The sequence below is a fragment of the Prionailurus viverrinus genome, chromosome B2 (assembly GCF_022837055.1).
Source record: "Prionailurus viverrinus isolate Anna chromosome B2, UM_Priviv_1.0, whole genome shotgun sequence".
Taxonomy (NCBI): Eukaryota; Metazoa; Chordata; class Mammalia; order Carnivora; family Felidae; genus Prionailurus; species Prionailurus viverrinus.
The window spans coordinates 125,747,628-125,774,366 of NC_062565.1; the positions used below are offsets into that span (position 1 = coordinate 125,747,628).

The 26,739-nt window shown below is 41.6% G+C and overlaps 2 protein-coding genes across 16 annotated transcripts in view; one reads left to right on the forward strand and one right to left on the reverse strand.

Moving 5' to 3' along the window:
• ECT2L (epithelial cell transforming 2 like) overlaps positions 1-23,726 on the forward strand; it is an 84,709-nt gene extending 60,983 nt beyond the window's left edge. For 6 of the 9 annotated variants that reach the window (XM_047858445.1, XM_047858442.1, XM_047858447.1 and 3 more), the window contains 9 exons: positions 4,218-4,304; positions 6,497-6,711; positions 8,054-8,201; positions 9,624-9,697; positions 9,797-9,953; positions 11,104-11,169; positions 13,138-13,226; positions 21,685-21,857; positions 23,295-23,726. In XM_047858445.1, coding sequence (XP_047714401.1) covers positions 4,218-4,304; positions 6,497-6,711; positions 8,054-8,201; positions 9,624-9,697; positions 9,797-9,953; positions 11,104-11,169; positions 13,138-13,226; positions 21,685-21,857; positions 23,295-23,422 — 1,137 coding nt within the window. In that variant the 3' untranslated portion in view covers positions 23,423-23,726. Of the gene's footprint in view, positions 1-4,217; positions 4,305-6,496; positions 6,712-8,053; positions 8,202-9,623; positions 9,698-9,796; positions 9,954-11,103; positions 11,170-13,137; positions 13,227-13,397; positions 13,488-21,684; positions 21,858-23,294 lie in introns of those variants that run through there. The other 3 variants (XM_047858448.1, XM_047858446.1, XM_047858450.1) reach the window with 3 other exon arrangements.
• A 1,757-nt stretch (positions 23,727-25,483) lies between these two features.
• REPS1 (RALBP1 associated Eps domain containing 1) overlaps positions 25,484-26,739 on the reverse strand; it is an 89,733-nt gene continuing 88,477 nt past the window's right edge. For all 7 annotated transcript variants that reach the window (XM_047858455.1, XM_047858457.1, XM_047858456.1 and 4 more), the window contains one exon: positions 25,484-25,746. In XM_047858455.1, the coding sequence (XP_047714411.1) occupies positions 25,678-25,746 (69 nt within the window). In that variant the 3' untranslated portion in view covers positions 25,484-25,677. The remainder of the gene's footprint in view (positions 25,747-26,739) is intronic.

Here is a 26,739-nt window from a genome sequence, read left to right on the forward strand (position 1 = left end):
CCAGTACTATGTTCAGAATCCACCCATTCTTGGTTTAGTGAAATAATACAGATTCAGGAAATACGGAAAACCGCATTGTCATTCAGAGAGCTGGTTTCTAAGAAAATATCACTTCAGATGATGTCCATAGAATGTCACATGATGCCCATAGAAAAATCACCTCTTGCTTCAAGGCTGGGGACACCACCCCAAACACAAACTCACCATGGAGACTGTTAGTGGGAATAGACCTGTGAGTTCTATCAAGCAGGCAAATAACAGGCTATTAACCTGCTATTCTGGAAGCCTCTCTTCACACTTCTTTAGTGGACAGCACAGTGGAGGAGAGGCAACCACGGAGGACCTTCCGGCAGCAGCGTCCCCTCTGCCAAGTCCCCAGATTGCTCAGCAAAATGAAAGCCATGCAGTTATGCACACCCGCCCCTTGGTTGTTACCAGAGCAGGACCCTTGGTTTAACCTGCCCCCCACCCCCACGAAGTGACTTATTTTTCTCAAGCACAAGCTTCCTTTTGAAGAAGAGTCTTAAGACATTTTCAGGGACATCTAAGCCTTTTATAGGTCAGAGCCCTGCTTCCCTCATGCCCCATCTCTGAATCTGTCTTTTCAAAAGACTCTTGCAGACCACGCATTAGTCAGGTTCTCCAGAGAACCAGAAGTAATAGGAGATATATATACGTATATATGTGTGTATTGTGTATATATGTATATATATGTGTATATATGTATATATGTGTATATACATATATAATATTTAATTTAATTTTAATATATATTATGTCTAATATATCTAATATGTATATTTATCCGCACTGTCAGCACAGAGCCCGGTGTGGGGCTTGAACCCACAAATCGTGAGATTGTGACCTGAGCGGAAACCAATAGTTGGACGCTTCACTGAGTGAGCCGCCCAGGCGCCCCTAAACATCTAATCATTTTAATAAAATAACACAGAATGTTTGGACTTCAAGTTGCCTCGTTGCTGGGAAGCAGGCCTGCCAATGTCCCATCACCTGCCAGTAATAGAAGTACAGAATCGGAAGACTCAGTGCCTAGAAATTTCCTTGATTTAAAACAAAAATCAAATTAGGAAAAATATGTGTTACATTCTTATTTGGTTTTCTATTACTTAATATTTAAGAGTTTGTGCACAAAGCCCACGAAACAAAGTCGGGGACTTCCAGGAAGAAAAACCACAGCTTAAACATAGGTGTGGAGGGGCGCCTGGGTGGCGCAGTCGGTTAAGCGTCCGACTTCAGCCAGGTCACGATCTCGCGGTCCGGGAGTTCGAGCCCCGCGTCAGGCTCTGGGCTGATGGCTCAGAGCCTGGAGCCTGTTTCAGATTCTGTGTCTCCCTCTCTCTCTGCCCCTCCCCCATTCATGCTCTGTCTCTCTCTGTCCCAAAAATAAATAAACATTGAAAAAAAAAATTAAAAAAAAAAAAACATAGGTGTGGAATTAGGATACAATAGAGAAATCGAGTTTCTCCACACATCGGAGTTTATTTTTTAAACTGTAGATATTGGGGTGTCTGGGTAGCTCAGCGTCTGATTTTTTCTCTCCGTTCAGGTCCTGAGCTCGGGCTCCTGAGTTCAAGCCTTGCATTGGACTCCGTGCTGGGCATGGAGCCTACTTAAAAACGGCAAATACATAAATAATAAATAAACTGTAGATATTTGTCCTGAAGAACACACAAACTTAACAGCCATAGGAATGGAAAATAACGGTTTCTGCTGAGATAATTGGTTTAGACCATTCCATAGGGGATTCTGTAAGAGGACTTGCCTGCCAAATCCAGGACCAGACACACACACACACACACACACACACAGAGAGCTGTTTCTGAAGGTATGACTGGGCAGGGCCTACCCTCCATCCAGATGGCCCAGACTCTGCCCATATATGTATATACAGATAGAGGTATATGCACATGTCTGTCTGTCTATCTGTCTACCTACCATCTGTCCAATCAGATCCTATCTGTCTCCCTGGGCAGTAGTGACTCACTCTAGTGTTTACACTGATACTGTACAACCATGGCAACAGGTTACAAGCAGACCCATGGTTGTTCCTGAGTTCTACCTGTCATTTTCACAGCTATTTCTGCCCCTAATTCAGGCACTGAGTGTCTTGTGGGAGAAGCATCGGCAATAATCTGGAAAAGGCAAACAAGGCAGGAAAGTTCCTACCATGTCATCAATGGCCTCCCTTATATGTCATGGAGGGAGTGAAGGCATAGGCCCACCAGCCCCAAACAGTAGTTTCCTTATAAATGTGCCAAGTTTGTTGCCCCGTCACTTCCTCTGAGTTCATCCCTAAAAAGAAATTAAGGGATGATGTCTTAAATTTAAAAATCGTCTCTGAAATGTAACGAAATTATACATATCGTATACAGTGAGAAAACTTGTTATTTTTAGATTCAAACAAAATTCACACGCCAAATCAACTTGCTATCCACAAAGAAAAATTGATGCTTAATAAAGTGGCTGCTGCTGAGCCAGAGGTGAAGCAAAGCCCCAGTGTGAGTGAACAGGTTCTCTATAACCAGGGTGGTCCGGGGGGCCGTGCAGAAGCACTCGTGCGAGCCTGCGCAACGGGATGATGTCCCGGGTGAGACGGTCTCCCTTATATGTGAGATCCACAGACGATTCTGTCCCGTTTCGATTCTCTTAACCTTGGGTCAGTTTGAGTGTCGTTCCCATTGCATGTCTGCAGCCACGTCTATCTTTACAACTATTGGTGTCATTGTCACCACTGACGGCTTGAAGTCATCATGTCTCTATTAAATCACCAGCACTGCTGTTTATGCTGAAAGAAGAGAGTGTGTTGCATTCATAGAAACTTTGATTTTGCCAAGATTCAGAGTAGATTCCTGCCCCCCTCCCCACCCCCAGCAGAAGTATAAACACATGGCAGGCTAACAGGGGACATCCACAAATGGGGGAAGCAAAAGAAATGGTGGAAAGACTCTGGGGCAGCTGCGAAGTGCGCAGGCTCAGGTGGGACCTCTGCAAGCCGGGGAGAAGCCAGCTGACTGCGGCTGGGGGACCAGGGCTCTTACTTCGGGTAGCCATAAAGAACGGCTGCAGTTACAAAACAAAAATTCCTTTTGCCTGAGTAGAATAAGGCAAAAACCAAAAAACAAAAAAAACAAAAAAAAAAACAAAAAAAACCCAAAAACAAAGTCTTGGTTATACATTGATTTTTTTTTCCCCCACTCTCGCCATAGAACTCAAGGGGTTACCATGAGTAGTTTTATCTTTGACTAGGAAAGGCAGCAGTGATGAGCAGGAATCATCCTTACCTCTCACCACAAACCCGGGACCATTGTTCCCTTGCTAGGGAGGACCCTGCAGGCAGCAGGTGGGACTTTTTTTTTGTTTTTTGATGTGCTACTTTATATGAAAGCCACAAGGGAACATGAAGAAAGAATAAGCTCTATTTAAATGTGGAAACAGGTTCTAGAGAGAGCATGTGGATTGTTTCTGACACATTTTCATTAGAGTGACAAAAGGGTGGATTTTACAAAGTGCTGTGCCCTTTTTCTTCTGGCCATTTTATTATTTTTTCTAATGTTTACTGATTTATTTTTGAGGGAGAAGGGAGAGAGTGAGAGCAGGGGAGGGGCAGAGAGAGGATCCCAAGCAGGGTCCCCGCTGTCAGCGCAGGGCCCATCGCAGGCTGGATCCCATGACCCCGGGATCAGGGCCTGAGCCAAAATCAAGAGTCAGACGCTTGACCAACTGAGCCACCCAGATGTCCCTTCTGGTAACTTTAAAAGTAAGATAAGCCATTTGTCCTCAACTGACAAATGACAGCAGAATTGAGGCAGAGGCCTGGAATGTGTGGGATTCCTCGTGCCTCAGTGAGCAGATAAGCTCCCCCCCCCCCCGCCCCCCCCCGCCCCCCCCCCCCCCCCCCCGCCTCAAGGAGCAGAGTCTCTCTCCTGCCTCCCAGGGAGAAGGGGGGCTGCACTGAATTCAGTTTCTCAAGTATAATGTAGTTCCTAGGAAGCTAAAGTTTACTTTTTTTAACATAAGATTTAATTTAAGAGAGTCATCAACTGTGTCAAGTGCTTAGTTCATTGTGTCTGGGGAGCACCGTGGTTGGGGCTGAAGGCAGACAGCTACTGAAAGCCTCCCGTAGGCACAGCACCCACCAGGCATTTAGACATCCCAAGGCCTGCCTCCAAATAATCAAGTCTGCATTTAATCCTCAGGAAAGAAATGTTAGAGAAGACAACCCTCAGGACGCAAAATCAAGTCTCAGCAAAGACGATCTAAATTTTGAGACGCTGGTTAAGCTGGTAAGCCAATGATTATATAGCAAGAATTCTCCATTGTTTTGCTCCTGACCCCCCTCCCCCCCCCCCCCCGCCAAAAACAAAAGGCGTCAGCCTTTATTCTGGTTCTTTTTTCTTGACAGTTTCCATTAGGGGGGGAAAACCTTAAATATAAGTGAGGGAATCCAACAGGTAGATTTTTCTTTTGAATCTGTCCTGGTCTGAAAAGAAATTAACCAAGAAATTAACCAATTAACATCTTGGGAGCAAGAGCCATCTCTGTGCTACTCTGATTTTTTTTTTCTTTCCTTTTCCTTTAAAAATTTTTTTTAAAAAAAAAATTAGAGAGAGAGGGAGACACAGAATCCGAAGCAGGCTCCAGGCTCTGAGCTGTCAGCACAGAGCCCAACCCAGGGCTCTGGGCTAGAGCCCATGAACAATGAGATCATGACCTGAGCCCAAGTCCAACATTTAATGACTGAGCCACCCAGACACCCTACTCTGATTTTCTAATATGACAGGAGGACAGCATTTAGAGAAATGGCACACGGACATAAAGCTTCACAGTTTCTAAATGACCCACCAACTCGTAGTCTGACTTCGAAGGCTGAATATAACATTCAGGGCCCTGTCTTTCTGTTTCCAAAGGGGAGGGCATGGAGGAGGTCGAGGCTTGGTCCCATCGTGCCCTAACACACAGCACACACAAGCTGCTTTGCCTTTCTTCATCCCACGTTCGCAAATTCATCCTGTTTTCCTTTTCACAATCCCTTAAGGTAGATGTTGGCGACATTTTGTAGATGAGGAACTACGGTTAGAACACTTAAATGACTTCCCTAAAGTCACACGGCCTGCCGAGAAAGAAACTTGAATCCCACAGCCCTGAGCTCAACCGTGGAGTTCCTTCCCAAGCCTGGCCATGCTCTGGGGAATCCACCTGCCACAGTGTTGCCTGTGTGGACCTCATGGCGTGGGTGCTCGCTCACCCTCGGGTACACCCCCCGGAATCACCAGAGAGAAGGGGGTTCACATAGCACCATGAATATGAGAGTATCTCATCTCACTGTTGGTCACAACACCTGACAATGGTTTTAAGACAATAGGTTTGACAACTGAAACCTTAATTTAAAAATGATTAAAAATATTGGAGAACTCCAATATTTTAAAAACATTTGTACACATAAAAGTATAATACGGGCTCCAAGCCAGCTGCCAGGTGGGGCTATAAATGTATTTTTTTTTTAACTCATTAGGAATGTCTAAATGGGTATGATATAGATAGATAGATAGATCCTGTGTTTGAAAGATAAAACTTTACCAAAACAGCGTGTTTATAGTATTTCATAGAGTGAGTTTTCTGGTTTTTCTCTTACATTTACTTTATATTTGAATTCTGGTTCATGAAGTTATGGTTGATTTGTTTTGGGCAAAGATCACATGGCATTACACTTCGTATTGTTATATTTCATTTGGGGCGGTGTGGGGCATCCGAGGGCTTAAGGGAGAAGGAGAAATTGTGTTCTAAGAGTATTAATAGTTCTAGGCTCAAACACAAGGCCATTGCATTTTAAAAAATTAAATATTTTCATTGTTTTCTATTGTAAGGATACTCATTTTCCAACTTTTGAAAAGTGCAGATAGAAGAGAATTACTTAGTCCCAGCACTGAAAATTAATTTCAAAGCAGATTAGTTGATAGGAGGGTTAGCTCATTTCAGTTCTTCTGTCTGCAGTGTTGTCAATAAAACACTATAAATCAATCAGTAAACACTGGGGAAAAGGCACAGGAGAGCAATCAAGAGTGGGCAACCCAAAGGCTTCCTCACTGGACTATCACCATCATGAAGGCGAGGCTCTGTGCCCTCCCATCGTTGTGTAGTGACCACCTAGCACGTGTCACCGAATACGTATTCAAGTAGACCAGATGGATAGACATCGAGCCTCAGTCTGGCCCCCTCGGGATCCAAGACTGGCCCGATGGGAGGGGCTAGTTGGTGATACCGGATCAAGCCGTGGTCAGCAGGGTCCACCACAGTCCCCTATCAAGGTCCCCTTCAACCTTGTATGCTGTAAACCCCAAAGGGGGAATCTCAGAATGACCGCCCGACTGTTTCGTCGGTCATTTCTCTGCCTCCTTCAGCTTTGAGGCTCTCGGAGGCTGTAAACACGGAAAGAGTCATTCTGCTTTCCCTGTGAGTCCTTAATGCCTTTCTACAGGAGAGAAAGCTCCAGATGGACTCGGCTGGAAAGCGAACGGGGGTTGTCAGGGAACTCTTACGGAGTGAGAGAAAATATGTACAGATGCTGGAAACGGTGAGAGAGGTCTACGCAGCACCACTGCAAGCAGCCCTGTCATCAAATAGAGCGATTCTGAGTGCTGCAAATATCCGGATCATTTTCTCCGACGTTTTGCGGATTCTAAGTCTCAACAGGTAAACTCTGTGTTTATATTTTACCTGTCAAATATTCACTCATCATGCCTTGGGAGGAGCCCACCCTTAATTATTTCAAAAGCTGTACAGAGGCTCTTCTCTGCCCTGCTCAGAGCCCCTGATCATCTCACGAGAGAGGGCTCATGCTGCTGGGCTGTGACCAAGAGTGAGAACTCCTGGGGGCTTATCCCTGCCTCAGTTCGATGCTGTGGTTCAAGGAGTGGAGCTGAGTGCCTGGGGATTTTGTATTCACTATATTGTTCATGCAGAAGGTGATGGGAAGAACTCTCTGTTTTGTTTTGTTTTGTTTTGTTTTGTTTTTGAGATGGTGGTGGGGAGGGTGCAAGTAGGGGCAGAGAGAGAGAAAGGGAGAGAGAGGGAGAGAGAGGGAGAGAGAGGGAGAGAGAGAGAGAGAGAGGGAATCCCAAGTAGGCTCCACACTCAGGGCAGAGCCAGTTGTGGGGCTTGATCTCATGACTAGGGGATCATGACTTGAAGCCAAAATCCAGAGTTGCACGCCTAAGCAGCTAAGCCACCCAAGTGCCCGTTTTATTGATTTTATTTTGATTTTTTGAGAGAGAGTGCCTGTCACTGTTTTTAATCAGCAGTGCCCAGGTGAGCAAAGGGAACGAAAACAAAGGATTTCATGGAGTCAAGTCACTAGGATACTGTACTTCGAGAACCCAAGGCTGGGGTGTCGACTCAATGACAGCAGGTTGTTTCACATACACCCCAGTTGACAAAGAAACGTGACCACGTGCACCAGCGGTAAAGACAGACTGAGCTGGTGCCTCTCTGCCAGAGGCAGAGTCACCTCTCTGGGTGACTCAGAAGTGCCTCACACTCCGTGCCCCCCCCCCCCCCCCCCCCCCCCCCGCCAGCTCCTGCAAAAGGAACAGGTTGAACAAGCCTCTCCCTGGTTTCAAGTCCCGTCAAGGGTGGAATGAAGGACAACCTTAGGGTCTCAGGGAAACGGGGCCGGGGGGGGGGGGGGGGGTGGCATTTGAAGCGAGTCAGTCACTCTCCTCTGAGGACTTTAAGAAACCTTTGCCGCCCTCCTGGCTGGCCATGTGGGAGGGGTGCTGACCGGGGCAGGCCTCCGGAGGCCGGCCGGGGCTTCTGGCTCAAGGAAATGAGGAGAGATGAGGCTTCTCCAGAGGCAACCTACGTCCTCACACCCCAGTTCCTCCCCCTTTCCTGGCAGACCTGCCCTGCTCTGTGTCAAGGCAAAACGACTGGACCAAAGCCCTGCCAGCCTGCGCTGATGACAACTAACCTGGTTTTTCAGTTTCCAGGTTATCTCTGGCCACTCTTTCACGGGCATGCTTCTCTCCTATGGCAGGCAGTTTCTAGACAACCTGAGAGACAGACTGCAGGAATGGGGCCCGGCCCACGGCGTGGGAGAAATATTCCTAAAGTTTGGAAGCCAGTTGAACATATATACCAATTTCTTCAACAATTACCCGGTTGTTCTGAAAACTATGGAGAAGGTAATGATTGAGTTACCACCCAGGCACGTATGAGACCTTCTGAGCTCGAGACGAAGTTTTGTGTGCGATCCAAAGGACTAGGATTAATAGGGAAGACTTCGTCCCTACTCTTAGCTTCCAGTTTGCTGTGAACTCTTTGGGGATGACGACTCTGAGTTATTTAATTTCGTATCACTAGGGACTAGCATAGTGCTTGATACATAAGGCCCCAGGAACTGATTGTTGGGCTGAATTAATCATACACGTTTCCAAGCTTTCATCTGTCCCAGATACCCTGTGGTTCGCTTACAGAAAACCGTTGAACAATTAGGTAGAAACAAAACTGAGAGCCCTGATTCTACTCTGCCAACACATGTGGTCCTGCGTGGCCTTGACAAGCTCAACTCTCTTATGGAGAAAAGGAATCGATAACCCACGTTGTTTGGAATAGGGACACTCAATTTGAAAAATTTCATTGTGAAATAAGGAATTTCTTTGCCTTCCATCCCTTGGAGAGTTCATTATACACATTTCTTCCCACTGCGACCGACGCCATATGTAGTCTGGGCAGGAACATTCAGCTCCTTCTGCGTCACTCGCTGCTCTTGTTGGGGTCTCTTCTGACGGCCGGGAGATCTTTCTTTCCGCCCTCTTCAATTTGTGTGAAAAGCGCAGTAGAAGACGGCACCTTGACTTCTGCCAGTGTCGGCTGCGTCCACTCCGGCTGTGTCCGCCCATCTGCACTGAGGCCGAGGGGACGGCTTGGGGGCTGGGAGGCCTCTGGGCGATCCCTGACCTCAGACGTCTCCCTTTGTAGCATTCTTCTCGCCCCACTTAGGAAGTTCAAACACTGCTAGACAAGTGAATGATGGGAAAGTTGCGTGAATAAGGCGATTGCATAGGACGAACCATAGGACGGAAATGGGAGCAGAGTGTCACATATTGTCACTAGCATGGGGTGTGCATATAAGCAAGTACTCAGTGAACGTTAGCTGTTAACATTACAACAGTGAATATTTGCCTTCTGGAAATTAGCATTACTGGTGTCTTTTAGGCACGTGTGTGCTGAGAAAAATGAGGTAACTTCCGGAGGGCTCCACTAAGATGAACGAATGCATTTTAAAACATATTTGGCACAGTGGAGCCTCTTTCTAATGCTCCTGCGGAAAACATAGTCAACAGCAGTATTATAGGTGAATAGTTTCTTACTGTGGGGATAACACTTACTGCCTGACAAGCACTTTATGGAGAGGATTCTTCCTCTCCTCACCACGAGAGTTAGGTACAGTATCCATGGGAAAACAGAGGCTCAGAGAAGTGAAATAACTTGACAGGGTCACATAGAACTAGGTAGAATTAAATTAAATCTTTAATTTTAATCCAGGCCTACCTGGCTGCAAAGCCATTTTGTCTATACTGACTCAGTTCACTGAATACCTTTAGTGCAGAGAAACGATACCAGCATTCCGAGCTTTCCTGAAGAGGCATGATAAGACCGTTGCTACCAAAATGCTGAGGTGAGTTCTGAGGGAAAGCACGGTGGGGGTGCCCTAAGCACAGGGCACACTTTGACCTTCCAAAAGTGACCAGCGTTCCATTTTCTATGCCTCCTACAGCCTCCCGGAGCTGCTCTTACACCCATCCAGAAGATTTGAAGAATATATTAATCTTCTGTACGCTCTGAGGCTTCATACTCCTGCAGAACATGTTGACCGTGGGGACTTGACCGCTGCGATTGACCAAGTCAAAAACTATAAACGTTATATAGATCAGGTTGGTTGCTGGTAAGAGTTGGTGTCCTTGAAAAATGTTACAATGCTTTGCGGTACTGACTCAAAGATCCTGAAATAGCTTATCCTGTCATGGTGTTCTTTACTTCAAAGTCTTTTATCCCTTTCATGTGAAATCATCGGGTTCAGGGATTTGGAGCACTAAGGGCATCTATTCTAAGCCAAGCAACATGAGACACAATGTTTTCAGACATCTGCGTAAGCGAAATAGAACTTTTATTAATATGGAAGTTTGAAGACTCGGATATTTAGATTGATTTTTCTAGATAACTAAGAGGAAAAAAAGCAAAATTCTTTGTTTCTGAAGGTACTTCTTACCGTGTTAATTAAATTTTCTGACTCAGTAAGTATCACAATCATAATCATTCTCAGGGGTGCCTGGGTGGCTCTGTTGGTTAAGCATCTGACTTCGGCTCAGGTCGTGATCTCACAGTTCATGAGTTCAAGTCTCACTTCGGGCTCTGGGCGGACAGCTGGGAGCCTGGAGCCTGCTTCGGATTCTGTCTCCTTCTCTCTCTGCCCCTCCCCCACTTGTGCTCTGTCTCTCAAAAATAAATAAATGTTAAAAAAAAATTTCAAATCATAATCATTCTCTGAAAGAATTTGGCATCGTGGAAGACAGTTCTATCGTTCTGAAAATACTGTTGTGATGGGTGTACTGCATGGGCAGCCAGGCTGAATGTAACCTGATAACATATTATGCCCTGAAGATACTTTCTGAATACAGTGCTGTCACTTGTGTCTTTGTTTTAAAACACTGGGGATACGATGGGGCGCCTGGCTGACTCAGTCAGTTGAGTGACCCACTGTTGACTTCAGCTCAGGTCACGATCCCAGGGTCACGGGATTGAGCCCCATGTCAGGCGCCGCGCCGAGCGTGGAGCCTGCTTAAGGTCCTCTTTCTGTCTCCCTTTGCCCCTCTACCCTGCTTGCATTCTCTCCCTCTCTCTCTCTCTCTCTCTCTCTCTCAAATAAAAATAAAAATAAATAATTGGGGACACGAAACTGAGATTCTTATTAAGAGTTATGAACATACTGAGCCCTCTATCAAGTGACATAAAATATTTTAAATCTAGTTTTTCTGTATAAAACTTTCATAATTTTAGTTGGCCTAAAATCACTTTGTTTACTAGATGAAACAAAACGTCGGTATGAGAGATCAGCTGTCAGACATACAGAGAATCGTCAGGGGATGCCCGGTACGTATTCGGATGTGCTCACTACATCTCACGCTCAGGAATGTAACCTCCGGTCATCGGCAAAGGAGACATGCATTTTTCCATTCAGCTAACGTCTGTTGAGGGCCTGCTGTGTGCGATGTGCTGGCGAGCTCTCACATTTCACTTCCTTGCTAGCTGTAAGGGTGCATATGAGAAGAGGCACGAGTGAACTTGACCCCTTCCCATAGTTTGTCTTCAGTCTTAGCTCTCTGATTGGTACTTCTGTAACATGACCTCCTTTGGGGAAAGGGGCCATGTCTTTTCTGATGTCACATCTCCCTGCACATACAGCCTGGTGCAGGATTCTGCGCACTGAGGATATCTAAAAAATCTCAGGAGTCGTCTGTTAGCTGCTGCCTATATAGAATATCATCTGGTCCCACTCTACCTTCTCTCTTGCTGCCTTGCCTACCACTTTATGATCAAAGAAATCTACTCATAGCTCTTCAATAATCTTAATCTTTCCTCACACATTTGGGCTTTGCTCATGCTTTGCCTTCTCTGAAATTGCCTTCCTTTCCCACTCCACTGGATAAACTCTTTATCCTTTAAAAGTCCAGTTCAGGGGCGCCTGGGTGACTCAGTCGGTAAGTGTCCGACTTCCGCTCAGGTCGTGATCTCGCGGTTTGTGAGTTCAAGCCCTGCGTCGGGCTATGCTAACAGCTCAGAGCCTGAAGCCTGCTTGGGATTCTGTGTCTCCCTGTCTCTCTGCTCCTCCCCCACTCACACTCTGTCTCTCTCTCAAAAATAAATAAACGTTAAAAAAAAAAAAAAATCCGGTTCAGGGGCACCTGGGTGGCTCAGTCAGTTAAGCATCAGACTCTTGGTTTTGGCTCAGGTCATGATCTTGTGGTTTGTGAGTTCAAGCCCCTCATCGGGCTCCGTGCTGACAGTGCAGAGCCTGCTTGGGATTCTCTCTCTCCTCTCTTTGCTCCTCCCCCGCTCGCTCTGTCTCTCAAAAATAAACTTAAAAAAAAAAATAAAGTTCAATCATGATCTTCCTTGTGAAGTTTCCCCAACATCTCCAGCTGTGAGTTCCCCCTTCCTGGGTTTTCCGCAGCACCTTGAACATCTCTCTCATGCTTTTTTGTAACCCTTAATTCATAAGACTGGGAGCTCCATCAGGTATGAGCTATGATTTACTTGTCTTCTAGTAGGAGTTCACCATATGAATTATGTTGAGTTAAAGTATCAATCGATTGGAAATGTTATTTATTTATTTATTTATTTATTTACTTACTTATTTAGGCCAAAGTAGGGAAACAAGATGGAGCTGTTTTGTTAGAATTTAGATCTGGACATTTTGGTAGGGAGAGTGAAGTTGACTGGATTACAAAAAGTCCCAAATCTTGGCACTCACAGAGTCTGAACTTTATCTCTGGATCGCTGTTCATAACAAGTGATCATCTCCATAGCTAGATCAGTACAAGGGCCTAATTTCTTAATTTGTAACAATCCATTCATTACCCTTGCTTGATAGATCCCTTCTTTCCTGCTTCCAACCCTCCTCTTCCTCCTCCTTCTTCTTTTAATACTAGGAAAGCATTTAAAGAATTTGTAAATAAAACAGTAATTTCAGTAGCTTTAAAAATTAGACAACAGGGGCACCTGGGTGCCTCAGTCCGAAGAACATATGACTCTTGATCTCGGGGTCGTGAGTTCAAGCCCCATGTTGGGTGCAGAGATTACTTAAGACTTGAAAAAATAAATTAATTAAAAAAATTAAAAATTGAAAATTAGATAACACCCTCAAAATATAGTTTTCATGGTCAATTCTGTGGCCTTTCTAATGAAAGCCTGTTTTGTTAATAGTAAAAACACTCACTTTTTCATAATTAAACTGAGTTCTACTCAACAGTGTGCAGGATATCAAATGGTTCTGCAGTAGTGGGACTTCTATTTTCTACAAATTTATGAATGTGTCTAATTTTGTTTTTTATTTCACAGACTCTATCAGAGGAAAACAGATATCTGATTAGGGTCCAAGATGTAGCCCAGCTTCACTGCTGTGATGAGGCAGTAAGTTTCTCTTTAAGGTAAGCATTGAACTATCCTAAGGCTGTGACTGTGACTTGCTCATCTTGTATCTGGGATTGAGTACAATGTCTGACATAAGCTTACAACAAATCTTTGTGCTGTACTGAAAACTTACACACACATTCCTCCGAGATAATGTAAGGTGCTTTACTCACTTACTCACATTCCAGGCAGCTACTGGATAGAATGGGAGAAAATACATGGTCTCTGCCAGAACCACAAACTGCATAGAAGCAGGAATTCTGAAGGTTGGTCACTTCCCTGCCGAAAGGAGATCCGAGTGGTGGGTATCACACCAGTGATTTGCTCAACTATAAGAAAGAGAAGGCCAGTTAATTATCCTCAGGTAGTTATTGAGGTTAGTATTAAAAAGGTCTCACCAAGGAACCACCATTGTATTGAGGGCCCACTGTATCTTTTCTGCACCTCACAGTAGTGTAAGAACAGAAGATGGGAGGGTGCTAATTTCCATAAGCTAGCACCCCCTTTCCTCCTTTAGAACAAGGATGGGGGGCCTCTGGGTGGCTCAGTCCGTTAAGCTCCCGACTCTTGATTTCGGCTCAGGTCACGATCTCGCGGTTCGTGGGTTTGAGTCCTGCAGTGGGTTCCAGGCTAGCAGTGCAGAGCCTGCTTGGGCTTCTCTTTCTCTTCCTCTCTCTCTGCCCCTCCCCCCACTCTCCCTCTTTCTCTCAAAATAAATAAATAAAGACTTGAGGAAAAAAAAAGAACAAGGATGGGCAAACTTTTTCAGTAAAGGGTCAGATAGTAAATATCCTGTGGCAACTACTAACTTCACTCTTGCAGCACAGAAGCAGCAACATAACGATCCAATACATAAATCGTACAGTCTTCATAGACAATACAGCACATAAATGAACCAGTGTGGCTGTGTGACAATAAAACTGTATTTATAAAACAAGTGGGGTCATAATTTACTGATCCCTGCTTTGGAAAATTATTTGCACAACTATGTTCTTAGTATTAATGGCAAAGATGAGAAATCAACAAACAGCAACCAAACTGGAGAGACATCAACTCCTTTAATTTGTCCGATTTCAACAAAAGAAGTAAAAATGGATTTGCCTGTCATTTCAATGAATATTTCAGTGAATGTTTCCCAAAGGCATAGGTCAGTGTGTGTGTGTGGGGGGGGGGGGGGGGGGTTGGGTGGGGGGGGGGAGGTGATGGTTGGAAGAAACCCAATCCTCTCACCTCTATTCCTACCTGGAATGACTCTAAATGAAAATCAAATTACACAATTGCGTCACTTTTGTCATGATCACAGTGTTTTTGTTTCATTTTGTTGATTTTGTTTGGTAACGTTAGAAGTGAGCTGCAGTGATGGAAGGAAACTAGCTAGCAAACCAGCAATTTTGAACATATTGGTGTAGTGGGAGACATGCTAGGGATTATTCCAGTTTTTTATTATTAGAATTTATTTTACCTTCATGTACTCATGAAGGTAACACTCTGTCTTTATGTAAGTCTGAGTTTCTGACCTACATAATTTACCTTTTCTCTAAAGACCTTCTTTTAACGGTTCTTGCTAGGAAGGTCTACTGGCAATAAATTTCCTCAATTTTTGTTTGTCTGATAAACTTTCACTTTTGAAGGATAATTTTGCTGGCTACAGAATTCTGGGTTGCTGGGGTTTGGTTTTTTTTTTTTTTTTTTGCTTTTTTTTTTTTTTTTTCTTTAAATGCTTATTCCACTGTACTCTCTTCTTGCTTGCATGATTTCTGAAGAGACATCCAATGTCATCGTTGTTCCTCTTTGGTAAGGTGGTTTTTTTGTTTTGTTTTTGTTCTCTGGGTTCTTTCAAGATTTTTTCTTTGTCTTTGATTTTCTGGAGTTTGAATGTAATATGCCTGTGTAGATTTTTTTGGTATTTACCCTGCGTGGTATTCTATAAGCTTCCTGGATCTGTGGCTTGGTGTCTGTCAATAATTTTGTAAAATTCACAGCCATCATCACTTCACATACTTCTTCTGTTCCTTTCTCTTTATTCTCCATTGTCTTTTCCCATTAGATATATGTACATCTTTTGTAATTGTCCCACATTTCTTGGAGAGTCCATTCCTTTTTCAGTCTTTTTTCTCTTTGCTTCTAAGTTTGGTAAGTTTCTATTGATGTACCTTCAGGCTCATTGATTCTTTCCTCAGCTATGTCCCATCTGCTAATGAGCCCATCAAAGGCATTATTCATTTCCATTTCAGTGTTTTCAATTTCTGCAATTTTATTTTGGGGGGTTTCCATTTTTTTGTTCACATTACCCATCTGTTCTTTTGTTGCATGTTGTCCACTCTTTTTTCATTAGAGTCCTTACTTTGTCATAAATATTTAAAATTTCTGTCTAATAATTCCAACATCATCCCTGTCATGTGAGTCTGGTTCTAAAACTTGCTTTATCAAACTATTTTCTCTCCTCTTAGCAAGATTTGTAATTTTTTGTTGAAAGCTAGATATATTGGGTGAAAGGAAATGAGGTAAATAGGTCTTTGGTGTGAGGTGTTATGTTTATCTGGCTAGAGGTTAGCCTGTGCTTACTGTTTGTTGTAGCTGTGGTGTCAGAAGCTACAGTTAATTCTGGTGTTCTTGTTTTTGTCTCCCTTTTTGTCACTGAGTTTCCCTAGAGATCTCTTAAATAAGGTCTGAACCTTCTAGTTCTTTTTAGCTATAATCCCTGTGGTTATAGGAGTCCTATGGATGCGGTAGTCAAATGGAAGGAAGGGGAGGAGAGGGGAGCGGAGGGGAGGGGAAGAGTTCTATAGTCTTCTGATGAGGTCTTCGTTTTTTTTTTTTTTAGTGAGCTGTGCCCCTAGGCTAGGACCTTCAGAAGTGCTTCTCAGTCTTGTTTTCTGTTTTGTTTTGTTTCGTTTTGGTGCCCCTCTACTGACACAGGAAACTGAGAAGGAGCTGGAGGTACAAGTTTCCCTCCCCCATGTTGGTTCGATCCTGATAAAAATAGTTTCCCTTGAAGGCAGTCCTTTGTTAAGGAGAAGAGAACTCTTTCGGCATGTTTCAAAAAAGTTACTTTTCCCTTCCCCATCTGGAAGAATGAAAAGATTTTTCTCTGGATTTTACAGTGACAACCTGGTGGGGCTCCTGGAAGTACAATTCCTGCAACTTTCCAATTCATGCAAGTGGGCACAGAATGTTCCCCTAAGGCTAGGCTTCCAGGAGTTCCTAATCTCTTAAACTAGTTCACACTGTCTCTAGCAGTCAATTATCTTTTATTCTTTCCTGATGCTGCTCCCTCAGGGAGTTTCTGTTTCCAGTAAGCGGTGATTCCCTTATCAGTGTCTCCCCAGCTTTTGGGTGGCTGGTTTACCTTACGACCTCAATTCTTTGATGGATCTAAGAAGAGTTGCTGATTCTGAGGTTTTTAGCTTCTTTTTTGTTGTGAGGGTGAAGTTAGGACTTCCAAGCTTTTTGACGTGTCCAACCAGAAACCAGGTGTCTCAATGTTTAGAATTGAGGCTTGTCTTCAGTATTTGGACAACCGAGAGTACATTTTGAGGATAATGAGAGGATACCAAATTATTTTATACTCTAATTATGAGGTACATGTATATTTAAATAGGCACTATCTCAGTGATTTGCCAAGCAACAAATGTACATATAATTTTACATCAACAGCTGAAATTAAATACAAGATAGTTTCATATTCCAGAAGATATTACAGATTATTTAGCCTGAAACTTTACTATCATTTTGGAAAGTCACATAAAACCCAAGAAATCCCATTCCTATGACTTCCATCAGGGATTTCTAATCAGAGGAAACTGCTAATATTTATACTGACTCACATGAGTATAAGCTTTTATAATTTACTATATTTTATTAATGCTATCTGTCTATCATCTATCCACCATCAATCTCTACACTCAACACAGGGCTTGAACTAATGGCCCCAAGATCAAGAGTCGCACACTCCTCTGACTGAGCCAGGCAGGCACCCCTACAATTTATCATATACTTTAAATTTTCTCATTTGATATACTCATTACAATCACTTGGTGAAGCAAGCAGGACTGGAACCATGTTATGGGTGGGAATCTGGATTTAACTTGTTTGAGGCTGCAGAATAAGTGCTGATCTGAAACTCAAAACCAGGTCTCAGTGCTCCTACTGATTAGACCAGCAGGTGGAAAGATGAATTAACCTTCCTCATAATAAACTCACCACCTGAGCAGCAGGTATGAAACAACGAATAAACAAGAGCTGTGACACAGAAAAAATAAGTAAATATTTGCACCGTAAGTGAAAACATTTCCTCAGGGGGTAGAGATGAAATCATAGAGTCATTTTCGAGTTAGGAAATTTGGGGTTATTATTTGTACCTCTGTGGATATCGCCCACAGAGTTTTGGGATATGTTAAGCTTTTATAATACATTATGGAATTTGGAACTTCTATAATATAGTTTTTTCCAGAAACGCCAATTTTCATTTATGTGACGTTAAGCCTGCTGGTTTTTAAATAGACTTTTTTTTTTTTTTTTTTCTTTCCTTCCCTCTTTCCTACCTTGATGCAAAGGTGCCCAAAGGTGGAGCCTTCTAGGACTGGTGAATAGTGGCATGGCTTTGAATCACCAAACGGAGCCATCCACTTCTCAGACCAAGTCCTCTTGGGACTTGGAAAAACCCTATCACACTGCCAATATAGATTGTAAACTTTCCTTTTAGCCTTACCCCAAAAGACCTACAGTCATTTACCAGGGCCACTGTGTTTGGGGGACTTCCCAGGGATACGGGACTCTGAACTGATTCTTATTCTGGAAACTCAAAAAGCCACACAACCCTCAAGTCAGAGTGTGGATGTATGGGAGCAACAGTTTTGGCTCAGGTCAGCTCACAGAACCGATGGCTCAGTTGTCTGTTCATGCCCGAGGTTGTATTCTGAAAAGTCCTTTGAAGGTTTTATGTATTTATACTAGTTGGGTAGTTGGTAGTTTTGGCCATCTAATACAATAACAACAAAACACTTCTAGGATGATGTTAGGAATTTAAACTAGAACAGAGCTGTTACATTTTTGCTGAGTCATTTGACCTACTTCTGAGTAAGAAAAGAAATTCTATCCAAGTTTAAAGGAATAACCCTACCCCTTAGGGTTGGTTCTTTTCAGTGTGAGCAGAAGTGGCTTTCTGAAACCCTACTGGGATCCATAGTTTCCACTTTAGCCGCTATTATGTCAATATGAAAGATGAAATTATTTACTTTTATATATGTAGAGGAATTGTTACGTTTAAAAAAAAAGTTCTGGTGTTTCTTGTCTGTGGATGAAAACTGTTGATCTTGAGGGGCTTAATTTAGTAAATGGCTTTGAAAACCTTCTTTCTAGATAGAACTCAGGTATATAGAGAGAGTAAAAGTTTGGTTTGCGAGTATAATTCATTTCAGAAACATGCTTGTAATCCAAAGAACTTATATCAAAGCAAATTTCAAGAACCCTGGGCTCAGTTGTGATTGTGTGATGTTCGGCGTCACGTAGACATTATTTACCAAGTTAAAACTTAGAAATGTTTGCTCGTCTTGCGGAACATTCGCAGAACGTCACTCACAATCCAAGGTTTTACTGTATTTTAAACAAAATTCTTATAAATCAGATTGAAATAACAGAAGCCTCTTTGTGTGTTTTCAAGCCTGTTTCCCTGTTCATGTCCTCTGATTACAAGTGGCCTCAACTACGAGTTAATGTGCCCGCTCCTTCCCTTCCCTGGGCCACCTAACCACTCACCTGCTCCAAGTGGGTCACAAAACTGGAATTCTTTCATTTACCTCCACTTTCAATATTACCCCTTCCAAAGGTAAAAAGTGATCATTTACCAAAGCAGACACTCCTTTCAAAGCCACTTCTTTAAATCAAACTTGTATGCATGTTCCCTGATAACTGAGATAAAACAGAAAAATTTTATTATAGCTTTGAACATTTTTCTAAACTGGTTACGATAGGAAAAATAATTGTTATCAGTCATATGGTAAAATGAATGCCAAAAAAGGGCAAGAATATGGGTGTTCTTTACCTACTTAAAGTGGTCATTCACCACATGTAGACCATTACATACAGACTTTATCTGTATAAATGTTACCTCCTGCCTTTCCTGCTTCTTCTCTCCCTCACCCCTATTGTCAGAATACCCTATCAACTTCACCTAGAATATGGTTTCTTGCAAGCACCCCAACTCCTTCCAGCCTAAATCATAATCACATAGAAATGGGAAGGGATTGCATGAAAAAGAAAAAGCTGGCTTACGGTTGGGTGACCACAGCTCTTCTATTTATCCACACATCTAACACAACCTGTATTTCCTAATACTCTCCAAAAAACTGAATCTGAAGCATCGTACTCCTGAAAAAATGTCTAACTCCCGGAACCAGTCCTTTGCCTAGCTTGACATGGTTGTAACCAATAAATCATTTAAATGCTTCACTGTTCAAAATGTGGTCTGCACATCAGCATCATCTATTAGATGAGCTGAAAACCGATTAGATTTTAGAAATGTAGAAATTCGCAGAGCTACTGTAGCTCTACACTAAAATTAGCATTTTAACAAAATTCTCCAGGTAATTTTGATGGACATTAAAGTTTGTACCACGAGGTGTGCCTGGTTGGCTCAGTTAGTTGAACGTCCAACTTCGGCTCAGGTCGTATCTCACGGTTCACGGGTTTGAGCTCCGTATGGAGCTTACTGCTGTCCGCGCAGAGCCTGCTTTGGATCCTCTGTCCCCACCCCCCCATCTGCCCCTCCCCCACCCTCTCTCAAAAATAAATAAAAATGTTAAAAAAAAAAAACGTTTGTGCTATGTACAAGCCAGAACCATTGTATAAAATGGATTCTAAATGGTAATTATAGCAGCTTTTAGGGACAGCAATCTGGAAGTTTTCGATAAAAATACATAAACCCTGTGACCAATCAATCCAACCCCCTAAAACGTATCTGATAGAAATAACAGCATGTAAGGGATTTGTTTACATGTAAAGATCGGTTTATTGGAACACCGCTCATAGTGACAACAAAGAACTAGTGAAAGGAAGGAGAGAGAAAGGGAAGGGAGGAAAAAGACCCAGGCCTGTAAACAAAACCAATGTGCATCAAAAGGGCTACCCACACCATAAAGTATTAGTTGGCCATTAAAAAGGGTAAATTAAAGCCATACCGGTTAACTTGAAGTGATTTCCATTGTGGACGAAAGCAGGAAAAAAGTGTGACTAATATTTCCATTTTTGTAAAACAATGGCAACGTATCTATAAATAGATGTGTATATTCGTGCATATGCGTGTGATTACCTGAGCGGGGAAGAAAATGAAGAAAGCCAGGTACTAGCTTGGTGACTTGGATAAATTGAATGTAGGGAGGAGGGAGCCAAGCAAAAAGAAAAAGTGACCAAAAAAGTACACTTAAAAAAACCAAGGGTATGGACTGATGTCACCTTAGCATTTATGTAAAACTTGATGTGGATGTTCATAGACAATTTAAAAATTAAACAAAGATGGTTGAGATAAAAAATGAAGAGATTTCCTGTGAACATCAAGCCTGTAAAGTGACTCCCTTTCTTGGAGTAACTGAGGATTGCTCATTTTTGGTTATCCTTCCGTAAAACCCTGAGCCGGCTTCACTTAGCCACTCCTGGTGTGTGGGGAGGCGGATGCCGGGGACACTGTGTTTCGGGGGAGGCGCGGCTCCCCTGGCTCTTCCCCAACCCGTTGCTTGATTCTCTGCTGAGAAGTCCTACTAGAGCACACTGGCACCTACCAGACACAGAGACCCGGCTCCAGCAACACAACAGCAAAGAGGGTCAGAGACAGGGGTGGACGTCACGTATTGCCTGTTGATAAACCATCGCAGCAATCTCAGTGAAAATGAAGAGCCGCTTAACCTTTCATACCGATGAAGTGTAGCATCTATTGATTTCCCTCCAATCAAAATTAGAGAAATTCGAATTTCCTACCTAGGAGTTCAATGCATTTGTCCCTGCTTTGTGCTTAAGACACCTTGTGCCACACTGGTTCTTGTGTTTTTCTCTACCCCAAACTGTTGTTACCCTTAAAGATGAAACCAAACAAAAACTTACTTTCCCGATTACCCAAATACTTCAAACATTAAAATACCAAACTTGACCGAAGTTTGAAAACACAGCTTTCGCACGATTCATGTCATAAAGGAGGAAGAGTTCAACGTCCATTTGCCCCACACGATTGACCACTTGGCCAATGAGTAAGTTCAGACCATTCCATCAAGGCACCTTGAGGCCCACCCACAGCCCTGGTCTGAGAGACAGGAGGGACTATTCACATCTGAGAGACAGAAGGGACTACACAGAACTTCAACCAGCCATTCCAAAGGTCTGCAGTGGGCAAAAGCCTTGACAACTGGCTTATCAATGCAAAGATGATGAATTGTGTAACAAAGCATGTATGTATGTATACGTAATCCTCCTTCGCTTTTAACACAGGACCTATGAACACACCCGTGATCTCAGTCTTTTTCTCTTCAATGATGCACTACTCGTTTCGAGTCGGGGCACATCTCATACTCCGTTTGAAAGGACTTCAAAATCAACCTACCAGTTCATTGCGTCGGTGGCTCTTCATAGGTTACTTGTAGAGGACATTCCAGATTCCAAATGTATGTATTCTTTTTCTTCCGAGAGTTAAATACCTTCAGAAAACTGTATTATATAATGCTCATTAACTATGAAAATATAAAAGTGGGAAAAGGACTGGGATTTTAATTTGCAAGTTTGCTGATAATTATCCAAATGTGTTTTAGGTTTCATTAATGTAAACTTTCATCTATTAGAAATAGCAAAAGAAAGGAATGCTTGCATTTTCAGATGTGGACCCTACATATTAGGAAAACAATTTCAAAAATCACAAAGGGAGGCATGAACGAACATCATCTTGAGTTCTTTGAAGCAATTGACAGGAGAGCTGGAGCCCTCATAACCACTACTGGCTACTTCTTGTAAATGCTACAATTTTAGATTATTATCCATCACTTTTCCATTTTACTGGGACTCTACACTGCCTATACTTGCTACTATTTTAGATTTCTATCTACATTCCCATTCCACTGGGACTAAGTGATTATTACAGATCTGTGCACCTTTTATTCCTTAAATTCATATTCAAGTTGAAAGTTCTTCTGTAATTAACAGATTTGCCAAGGATGTTTAGTAACAAACATTTCATTCATTAATAACCTCAATAGAACTATCGTCTGTTACAAAAAGAAATCCTACTTAAAAACACTACTGTGCCTATTTTTAGTTATTATCCTGCACTCTACTTCTCAAGCTTAAAAGGATCTTTCTCTTTCCTCAATTTCTATTAGGCCAGACAATCTGGCCAATATTTTTCACTGCATGTCAAGGCAGGACGTAAGGATAAAGCTGGAACCAAGATCTTAGAGAAGGAACTCAATTAAAAGGGATGCTTCCCATTAGTGTTAGCCCCATTTTATCTGAGCCTGAAGAAAGATGAACACCAAAGGTGAAAATAAATATTTCCACCTAGAAGACAAACTCAGATAACCTGAGTTAAGCTGTCTATAATCACCGGGAATGGTTAAGGAGGGTAGGATGTCTGCTTTCACCTCCCCTTAGTAAGCTCTTCCCTGTGTCAAAACATCATTCTATAACCTGCTAGACGGTTGGCACTCAAGTACATAACTGGCTTAATTCTGACACCGGCCTTCATACCGGCGTGGTGCAGGCCTAGGTCTCACATCTCTACCTGCACCAGCTCTTAGTGCAGACCTTACTGATTCCAGTTCTTCTGGAGTGGCCGAGACAAAAAATTAAGGAACATTACCTCATCTACCATTTCGTCTTTAAAACTAACTGCTAATTACAAATGAACAATTACAAAGACAAAAGTTATCTTAGATATCTAAATTATTCAGTATTTTTAGGAACTTATATTCTAAACTGGATTTGTATTTGTTGGAATCCCTTTTCAGTTTTCAAAAAATTCTCAAAGTGATTTGGTCAATTCTTGAATTTTAAGACATTTTGATTGTGACCTGCCAACATTAATTAGTATACCTCAAATATTTTTACAGATATCAGGAATGCATTTATTGTTCAAGGTCCAAAACGTGAATGGGTTTGTGCTACAGAGGCTGGGGATGACAAATTCCTATGGTTGTCAGCACTCCAACGTGCCATCAAAAGCAGTTTGGACAAGTGAGAAAACATTCTGGGTGCTAATTCTCCCTGGCAAACACAATGTATTTTCTATTCCAGAAGATCCAGCAGGAAGCAGAATGACGATTTGTCACGGATGATAGGAGAACGAACTAGGATGATCCCTAGGGACTTTAGTCCCTCCTAACTTTTAAGCTTTATCATCCATGTTCAACTATGTGAAATGTACAGTAACAATTTGAGTCCAAAATTTTGAAGCACTTCTTTTGGTAGTTATTTTCATAGACAATATTATTTTGATTAATTTGAAAGTTTTATTTTGTGATCTAATGAAAAACAAAATTGGAATAAAAAGCCTTTTTTAAATGATCAGTTTAGAGAAATATTTTGTTGGTGACTTATCATATCTTTATAAATTTTCATGATATAATTGATTTAGAAATGTGTATAAGTAATATAAATAACTTAAAAACTTGTCTATATCCTTAATATGAATGTAGTCCTCCAGAGAGCATTAAAAACAAACCACTACAAAGCACTAAAAAGTTTTCTGTGACTCTTAAGTGTTTTTTGGTTGCAAACTTCAAAATTTTCTTTCTTTCTTTCTTTCTTTCTTTGGCTTCAAAATTAAAATTTTAGACCTACCAAGTAAGTTTTAAAAGGTTAAATTAGACATTGTTAAATTAGAAGGCTGGTGGGAAAAAAAAAAAAACGTTTAAGAAACAAAAATAAAGGAAGTAAGACAATTCTGTTTTAAGAGAAACAGCAAAATAGGTGTTGAGTAGTTTTCTGTGTCTTTAAAAGGCCTTCATTCAATTATTTAACAAACTGAAGCCATAATCTGTTAGCTACCTGGAAACTTTTGCTGATGTATGCAGTAATAATATTTTTCACTTAAAGTAGATATTAATATTGGAAGCTTTCAGTTGTCACTTTCCTGTTTCATGTTCTCCTTTAAGATAATAATAAAATCTACTAGTACAGTCTAGGATTGTGAACTGGGCTATATTAAACATCTTTAATAAACACATAGATTCCTTCTAATTCTTGAAAACTTAAATTCTTGTTAAAAAATATACAGAAGTTAAATATTGTGCTGTTTTATTAGTGTAAAATCACACTTTGATTCTGTCATGATATATCCATGCAGCTTAACATCTTGATCCGACAGACAGAATAAACCATTAAAGGGAACATCTGTTGTTGGTCAGCAGTGAATGCAAATTTACAAATGTGATCAAAATGTATTTATCATATAATGTAAAACAAATTCTAAGACAGTATATCATTCTTAATAGGGCACACCTCAGAAGCTCCGTTAATAGGAAAAAACCTGTCTCTATGGCGAAAGAATGAAGGACAGGATAGCTGAAGGTAAAACTGGAAATCTCAAGAAATTTCCATTTATTCTGTGATAATTAATGCCCTCAGAAGTTTTAAAACATTATTACCTGAAAATAATCCCTGCAGTGACTGATAAGCATAAGCTTCTGAGAGTCAAGTGCATAAATCATGCAAAAAATGGTGATGTTTCCAAGTGGACGGTACTTATGTTGTTGGTGGTTTCAACGCTTTCCCTTCCCTTCTAGGAGACAAATAAGAAAGGCCTGGCTTCGTAGCTATCTTGTAAGTTTACATGACTGCTGAGTCAAAACCTCACACACGAAAATTTTAAGTTACTGGTAAAATGGCTCAAATTTTCACAAGAGAAATGATAAATTCTGACCCCCAAGTGGACATGGAAGAACCTGAAAGTGCCACATGACTCCTGAAGACTGCTGATTAGGGTTAAAGAGTGCCTCATGCAATATAGTTCTTTCGAATAAAAAAATTCAGTAGGAAACTCATTCTAAAGATTTTTACAAAAAAAACCCACAGGTGCTTTATGTAAACCTAAAAGACAACTTGACAATTCATTTAATTTTGTCTCCCCTTTTGCAAATATTTCAGTCTGTGCTTGAGATATAAACGGGAAGGCCGTTCTGTAAATCAAATCAGTGTGAGGTTCTGGCCACATAAGTGCACTGGACCCATGTTCCGAGTTCCTGATGCTACGGAGTAAAGAAGAGTGGGCTGTGCCAACAAAAACAATATAACCTCCAGAAAAAGTCATCCTGACCCTTTTATTGTTGAAATTAAAAAATAAAAGATACTTAAATACAGGTGAACATATAGGGCAAAACAGAATCATAAAATTCAATGTTGAATTAAGCAGTGAGCTGACTGTCTGGGTCTCCAAATTGGCTTGGACCCAGAACTGCTTAAAAATGGGTATGTTCACAGTTAACGGCAATTGGCTTATAGGTGAGAGAACGGTCGAAGTTGTTCCAGTTGAACTTCCAGAGAAATTCTCTCCTCAAGAACATCCTGAGAAAAGATGCAAAGCTAAGTTATATTTCAAAGTACACAAAAATGAAGGCACATATACAACAACTAAGCATCAAGAAAACAATTTAAACTTGTGATGAAGGGATAGTCATTCATATTTTAAAAGGATACCTCACGTGAGAAAAGTAGTTTCTTTAAATGTACACAAAATTAAGATACGATCTTAACTGAAATCTTTTTCTTACAAAATAAATCAGGGTAATAAAATGTTTTTTAATTATTAGAAAAGCCAAAATTTGCAAATGATGGCTATTCATGCATGCATTTTGCATAAAACCTACCCCCTGCAATAACAGCTGATGAATCAATTAAACAGATTCTTTCTCCTGGTGATATCTGGTCATAAAAACTCCTGAACCTCATCTGAGTTTCAGTTTCACAAAGAATAAATCTATTTTGCAATCAGAATTTCTAATCACTGTTGATTCTGAGCCGTCTTTTCAGACAGCCAGGAAATTCTAACTCACCTGCTTTGTTTTTTCTTTTTCTCGATCACCCTGATAGTATCGTGTTTTAACCAGAGCTACCTCTTCCTATTTCATATCATACTTCCTTTTTCTGTTCTCAGATATAGTGAGAAAAGTGATTTTTAACATAGCTTCTATATAGATGTTTCCATAGGCTTCCTTAGTTCTTCAGAAAAACATGTGCTGGTAAGATTTCCATCGTCAAGATATGGTAAGCAAGCTTGTTCTCAGTTTTACATTCTTCCTTTACAACAGACCAAATTCATAACCATAGACTACAAATCTCTTCTTTGATCAAAGAGTTGTACAAAAATACCATTCATTCACAGGTATTTATCAAATGCCTAACATGCGCTAGGTTTTGGGGATGGAGACAATACGGTTGTGAGTTTATCTAGGGAAGCCCCAGTTTATTTCTGATGTCCTGGCCTACACATTAACACATCCCTCTCTCTTTTCTCTGAAAAGTATTTTGATTTGGACAATGTATTACGGTCGCCCTGAG